Here is a 7,500-nt window from a genome sequence, read left to right as displayed (position 1 = left end):
TTCTGAAATTTGATATTGGGATGGGTGATGGATGCCAGTTCGGTGGTTGACGGTGTTTGTGCAAGTGGCAATATGCCAACTCAGGAAGTCCCAACGAAGGAAAAGAGTGAGTGCCTTGAAAGATTCGCGTTCCGCATACAAGGGTCATTTGATCAGAATTTATCAGGATATCGAGCCTTTGCTGAGGCGTCGCAGAAATGTCAATCTTATCGAAGAGAAACTTAGAGCTTTGGAGTTAGCGTTTACTAAATTTGAGCAGGCACACATCATGTACATTGATGCCATAGATGATTCTGAAGAGCTGCAAGTAGCAATTACTGGTTTTGACTCCGAACTCCAGAGGAAGCACAAGTTTTGTGAGCATGTTAACAAGTGGTTAAATAGTGTCCAGAACGAGAAGACGTGTTCTGATGGTCTACCGAGTGATTGTGTAAGCCAGCATAGACTCTCGTTGACTTCGAATAAAAGTCATCACTCTGGTTCTAGCATGGATTCGCGCTTGAGTGTAAAAATAAAAGTAGCTAAGGCAGAAAGGGCCATCGCTAAACTAAAGTTGAATCAACTCAAGAAGAAGATAGAACTGCAACAGAAAAGGGATGCCGTACAACGAGAGCAGGAGATCCTAGAGGCAGAGAATGAAGTTAAGCGAGCCACCCTAAGGGCCCATATCTTAGAGGAGGAAGATGGCGTAGAACAAATTGTGGATCCGTCCCAGGCTACCGAGGACAAGTCACTATTTGAACCAGAAAGGGCTTATGAGTCGGTTTACTTGATTGCAGACGCCAAACAAGAGAAAATGTCTGCACCTTTACCGGGTACAAGTGTCACTTTGAATCCGGCTGCTCCTGTGTGGACGCGAGTACCAAATCGCTGTGAGGCTCCATCAACTAGATCTTGCAATGAGGTTCCTCCGCCCGAGGCAAGGTTTCAGCAGTTACTGCAGCAGCAACAGGAAATGATACAGCTCCAGCAGCAAACGTTTCAATCTGTGGCGTCAATGATTAGGCAAGGGTTTGCCTTACCTAAACCTGAACTCAGCAAGTTTGATGGAAATCCGCTTGAGTTTTGGAACTTTATTCGCTCCTTTGAGAGCAATATCGAGAAAAATGCGTCCGATGACAGTGAGAAGTTGTCATTTCTTCTTCAGTACTGTACTGGAGCAGCTAGAAATGCTATCAAGAGCTGTGTTTCAATGGATCCTGCATTTGGATACCAGACTGCACGTGCCCTACTGCAAACTCGTTTTGGGCATCCATTTAAGATTGCCGTAGCCCACTTAAACCAAATAACTCGTGGTCCACCCGTGCAGCCTTATGACCAAAAGGGACTACTGGCCTTTGCAGATCAGCTGAGGGATTGCCAGAACGCATTAGAATCAATCGGGTACTTGGACGAGATTAACAGCGCCAATAATCTGAGAAGAATAGTTGACAGGCTCCCCTTTCACCTGAAAACGAAGTGGCTTGAGATCGCAGACAGTATCCAGCAAACCGGTCAGCGACCAAGAATTCATCACATTTCCCAGTTTGTCACTACTAAGGCGCGAGTGGCCAACAATCCAGTTTTTGGAGGTGCATTAACTAACGACAAAGAAAAGGGCAATCCAAGAAACAAGTCTTCAAATCCCGGAGCAAAAATGACTACCTACACTACCAAGGGGGGTTCAGAGCACCGGTCTCTCCCAGTGCACAAGTTGAAGGTGTGAAAGTGGACCGAAGACTCTCTTATAAATTCGGGATTAACGCCTTGCTTAAAAGGTGTCTAGTTTGCCATGGCATGCACCAGCTGTGGAACTGCGAACAATTTAAGAACAATTGTACAGCGATCGTATTAGGATCGTTTGCGATGCGAGGTTATGTGAGAACTGTTTCAAAATAGGCCATATGGCCAAGGGATACATGCAGAGAAGTGGTTGTTACGTCGAGGGTTGTGGAAAGAAGCATATGACCGTTCTTCATCCACCAGTTCAGCCTCTTTCAGTTGGTCACAAGACAAAAGATAGTCGCCGTGCCGATCAGGAGCTCACCCATAGTGAAAGTTCCGCCTCGGGTGTTGTAACAGAATTGTCCAGCCAGAGTCATGTCATTGGGGCCGGCGTGAATGGTCAGAATGGTACCGGCCATATAGCTGATAAAGTCCGTCTAAGAATTGTTCCTGTTAGGGTACGTGGTAATCAGCCCGGTAAAGTGGTAGAAACGTACGCCCTGTTAGATAACGGCTCTGATGTGACCCTTTGTGACAGGAAGTTGTTTGATGAATTGGGGATCACAGGGCAGCCACGAAGTTTCATATTAACAACCCAAGAAAGCTAGAACAGCGACAGATCTGGCCTAGAAGTTAAGCTAATCGTTGGCTCAATCAACGGAGATTCCAGCCTTGAAGTACCTAGGGCGTGGACCATCGATCGCCTAAACATATCTGAGTGTAGTATTCCAAGAGATCATGTCACTAAATGGCCGCACCTTAACGGCATCGAACTCCCAGAGATCGACCGCAAGGAAGTAAGAGTGCTGATAGGGTGTAACGACCCCGAAGCGTTTTGGGTGCTCGAAGAGAGGCGTGGCGGTAGAGGTGAACCGGTTGCCATCCGTTCGTTGTTAGGTTGGACCCTTATAGGACCAACTGTGAAGGTCAATGAAGAAAGCAGTTTCTGTGTGAACTTTGTGCGTTTGAATGATGAAAGCGACTCCAGAGACGAAACCTTACTGCTGCAAGTTAAGAACTTCTGGGAAACTGATTTTGCTGATTCGATATCTAGTTCTAAAGTCGCCATGTCCGTTGAAGACGAAAGAGCATTGGCAATCATGGAATCCTCTGTCAGAAGGGTCTCCGGACGTTATCAAGTGGCCCTTTCATGGAGACGGCAACCTCCTTACCTACCAAATAACCGTGTCGCAGTTGAGCAGCGCTTGTCTTTGTTGAAAAAGAAATTTCATCGAGATCCAGAGTTCTTCGCACGCTATAAAGCAGCTGTTAACGACTACATCGCAAAAGGTTATGCTAAGCAAGTGCCTGTGGAGGAACTTTACCCTAATGGCAGGCCCTTATGGTACCTACCACACCATGCCATTTTCCATCCCCACAAGCCAGACAAGTTAAGAGTCGTATTTGACTGTGCTGCACGGTTCAAGGGTACTTCTCTGAACGATCAGTTATTACACGGCCCTGATTTGACCAATAGTTTGTTCGGTGTTCTTCAAAGATTTCGTCAAGAACCAGTCGCCCTGGTATCTGGTCTCGAAGCTATGTTCCATCAAGTGAAAGTTGACCCCCTGGATTCAGATGCCTTGAGATTTTTGTGGAGGCCAAACGATGATATATCTGCACAGCCTATTGAATACCAGATGGAAGTCCACCTTTTTGGTAGTACCTCGTCACCGAGTTGTGCAAACTTCTGCATCGGGAAGACTGCTCAAGACAATATTGGAAATTTCTCCCATCGGGTGATCGATACAGTCCTGAAGAACTTTTACGTTGACGACTGTCTGAAATCTGTGCAATCCTCCTGTGCTGCCATCGATTTAAGAAGTCAGCTCTGCGAACTGCTTCAAAAGGGTGGATTCCGATTGACTAAGTGGTCGTGTAACTCTAAGGATGTCCTAGAGACCATTCCAAACGCCGATAGAGCCCCTTCACTCTTTGATTTTGATTTGAAGGCTGAAGAACTTCCCATCGAGAGAACTCTTGGAGTTCAGTGGAGCATGGAAAAAGGATAAGCCCTACACACGTCGAGGGATTTTATCAGTGACCAGCTCCATTTATGATCCCCTCGCTATCATTTCGCCAGTTGTTCTTTTGGCCAAGAAACTAATTCAAGATCTTTGCAAGCAAGGGCTTAGTTGGGATGAAGAGATTAACGAAGAAGGAGCTATACGCTGGAAAAAGTGGCTTTTAGAGTTACCAAAGTTGTCCCAGATTTCTTTGGCACGATGTGTGAAACCATCTGACTTTGATGTCGCAGATGTCACGGAGCTTCATCACTTCGCAGACGCGTCACAGATCGCGTATGGTGCAGTCTCGTATGCAAGATTTGTCAATGAAGAAAAAACTGCAGTCCACTGCAGTTTTCTCGTTGGAAAGTCCCGTTTAGCTCACGTCAAGCCAATGACCATTCCCAGGTTGGAGTTATCAGCAGCGGTAGTTGCCGTGAAGCTGGACCGAACATTAAGGGAAGAGCTGGAGATAAAGATTGACGGATCAGTGTTTTGGTTGGACTCTACAGCTGTTTTACAATACATCAAGAATGAGGACAAGCGGTTTCATACGGTTGTTGAAAATAGTATGGAAGTTATCCACGATGTCTCAAAACCATCGCTGTGGAATATCGATGAGTCAGCAAGGAACCCTGCAGATGATGCCAGCAGAGGTTTGACTCCGGAAGAGTTGCTTCTTCAGGATCGATGGTTCAAGGGTCCCGAATTCCTTTGGAAACTAGAAGAGTCTTGGCCAGTTCCTTCAAGTCCTTTACCAAGTATACCTGACAAGGATCCAGAGATTAAGAGTCAGGGTCAAACCAATAGAACAACCATGGTTTCTGAGGAAAGTAATTTAAACTCAATGATCCAGCGTTACTCGTCTTGGTACGAGCTTAAGAGAGGCGTGGCCTGGTTGTTGCATTTCAGAGAGTACATCCAAAGAAAGTGTTATCCGCCAAACGACGCACTGCCACAAGGCGAGCTTTCACTGGAGGAGTTAAGGTTCGCAGAACTTCACATCGTGAAATACGTTCAGAGATTGTCTTTCCCCGAAATATTTAGTGCACTTCAAGCTTCAAATTCCGAAACCCAAGAGAAACGTGCCCTGAGGACTTCTGGCTCGTCTGGTTCCATCTACAAACTACGTCCAATGCTTGATAAAGAAGGAGCGTTAAGGGTTGGTGGAAAACTTGTGAATGCCTTGTTGAATTATCAGTCAAAGCATCAGCTGCTACTGCCTTACAATCATCACCTTTCCAGATTGCTGATTATGGCACATCACCAATCCGTGGGACACCTAGGTCAAGAATACGTGCTGACAAGTTTACGAAAAAAAGTACTGGATCATCAAGGGACGAGCTGCTGTACTCAGTGGTTGTTTGACATGCCGCAAGCAGAACTCTCTCCGTGGCCAACAAATGATGGCAGATTTACCCAAAGAAAGGTTAACTCCCAGAAACCCGCCATTTTCCCATGTTGGTATCGACTATTTTGGACCACTGTTCGTGAAACGAGGAAGAAGTATTGTGAAGCACTACGGATGTTTGTTCTCATGTCTTACCCTTCGAGCCACCCACATTGAAGTAGCCGAGTCTCTTGAGACAGATTCTTTTATTAGCGCATTGCGCAGATTCATCAGTTGAAGAGGAAAGCCAAGGGTTATTATAAGCGACAATGGTACTAACTTTTGAGGAAGGGGAAAGAGAGCTAAGAGAAGCAGTGGATAGTTGGAATCAGCAGAAGATCAATTCATTCCTGCACCAAAGAAATATCGATTGGAAGTTTAACCCTCCTGGAGCCTCTCATATGGGAGGAGTGTGGGAGCGCATTATTCGATCTGTGCGCAAAGTTCTGAGGGTATTGTTAAGAGAGCAGTTGGTTTCTGGAGAAGCGTTGCGAACATTGATGGCTGAAGTTGAAAGTATCCTGAATGGACGACCATTAACCTGCAACAGTGATGACCCGGCTGACATGGAACCCTTGACCCCAAATCATTTGCTTCTCATGCAGTCAAATTTGAATGTGCCACCTGGTGTATTCGTGAAGGGAGATCTCTATTGCCGAAATCGTTGGAAACAAGTGCAATATCTTGCTGACGTATTCTGGAAAAGATGGTTGTCGGAGTATTTGCCTTCCTTACAAGAACGCCAGAAGTGGTTAAGGCTGCGTCGAGATTTTGTAGTCGGAGACCTGGTGCTTATCGCAGATGAAAGAGTTCACCGTGGACAATGGCGGTTAGGTCGCATCATTGAAGTTCACCCGGGAAGTGATGGCCTAACAAGATCCGTGAAGGTTGCGACAAGAACGACGGTCCTATCAAGACCAGTCACGAAGTTATGCTTCCTAGAACAAGAACATTTATCTTAAGCGAAAGAGTTTTGAGCTTCAATTGAACAATGAACTGCTTGATAGCGTTAGCTCAACGAACCTTGAACTGCAATATACAGAATTGTAGCTGCAAGTGAAAATGCTTTAGTGAACTCTATTAGTTCAGGGGCCGGAATGTAGCAACTAGAATAGGAAATTTTTATGTGTTGATTGCGTTGTCCGTTGTCAGGTGTGTATTGCTGCGTGTATGCGTTGTAATTCTGTCTAGGTGTTAACTAGTATACCATAATTATTCCCTGTAGTCTTTTTTGCACGTTCGTTTGTAGGTATATAAGTTTGTTTCGGCGTTATTATGCATAATTTTCTCTTCCAAGTTCGGTCGTTACATTATCCCTCTAAAGTTCTAGATTTGCGTTAGTCTCTGTTTTCACCGTTCTCGGCAGTCTTCTGGCTTATCTCAATTCGCATCACAGTTTTTGAATCGCATGCAGTTGCAAGAATTAAATAGCGTATTCAAAAAGTGGTGTTTAAATGCGAGCAACAAGGATTTACGACCGTTCAGCTGATATGTATTTCACCTCGAAACTTGCAAGCATGCGGGAGTACGTCGTGTGCAAGTCAAACCCCCCTCTAAAAAAGTCATGAAATGTAAAAATGGATCCTTACCAAAAAGATGACATCACTGTAAGTCAAGCATTCGAAAATCAAATGACGTACTCCTACGTGAAAGTTCCTTAACCTTTATGGTTTTCGCCTGTCAAATTTTAAGTCCTTGTGATAAATATCATAGGAGAAAAAAAACACTACCATACACCCACCTTTGAATCGATATGCATTTAGTATCACAAAGGTTTGCTCAACCTGACAAAGAAGCGGCGAAAAAGCTCTCTCTCTCTCTTGTTTTCAATGGCAGCCATATTGTCGTGGCCCACAATAAAAGCTTTCAGCGGTAAAGTGTCAAGAACGGCCCTATTTAAAGGCCCTCTTTCCTTTTTCGGGGTACAGTATTTCACAGGAAACCAATCAGATGTGGCGATTATAACAATAACACCTCTACATAGCAACGACACCCCTTGGGGCCCGCGAAAGTCCATGTTGACAGGGAAAGAACATGAAAACCTTCAATCGAGAGGGCAGAGACACGAAAAACGAGCAATTGAAACTGCTCGAAACTGAAGAGATGCTGAGAAGGAAGTGGTTGGACAAGTCGAAGGAGATATCAGCAAAGGGTAACAAGGCTCGGGGTGTGGATTCTCAATCGAGAATAGGCCTGGATTTTGAAGAATAGAGGAAAGCTGGCTGGACAATAATTACACGTGAAGAAAAATGCTTTTCATCCGAGAGAAAGGTCTTCTTTCACTATGTAGACCCAGCTGGGAAAACGGTGAAAAGTTCGTCAGAGGTAGAGAGGCAATTGAGAGAGGAGGGGACATTAGAAAGGTTCAAACCTCTAGAGGCTGGCGAGAATCCAGTTGAA

General features: G+C 45.1%; 2 protein-coding genes across 2 annotated transcripts; both read left to right on the top strand.

Annotated features, from left to right (window-relative positions):
- Positions 1 to 1,883: 1,883 nt before the first annotated feature.
- LOC138031674 (uncharacterized) lies at positions 1,884 to 5,277 on the top strand. The gene is made up of 3 exons (XM_068879327.1): positions 1,884 to 2,283; positions 2,368 to 3,699; positions 3,788 to 5,277. Exons 1-3 carry the CDS (start codon positions 1,884 to 1,886, stop codon positions 5,275 to 5,277), a joined length of 3,222 nt encoding a protein of 1,073 aa, XP_068735428.1.
- A 92-nt stretch (positions 5,278 to 5,369) lies between these two features.
- On the top strand, positions 5,370 to 6,062 carry LOC138031673 (uncharacterized). The gene has a single exon (XM_068879325.1). It carries the CDS (start codon positions 5,370 to 5,372, stop codon positions 6,060 to 6,062), a length of 693 nt encoding a protein of 230 aa, XP_068735426.1.
- The last annotated feature ends 1,438 nt before the right edge of the window (positions 6,063 to 7,500 follow it).

This window comes from Montipora capricornis, chromosome 14, assembly GCF_036669925.1.
Source record: "Montipora capricornis isolate CH-2021 chromosome 14, ASM3666992v2, whole genome shotgun sequence".
NCBI lineage: Eukaryota > Metazoa > Cnidaria > Anthozoa > Scleractinia > Acroporidae > Montipora > Montipora capricornis.
Note: the sequence above shows the minus strand (reverse complement) of the source record. Positions and strands in the feature narration are given on the sequence as shown.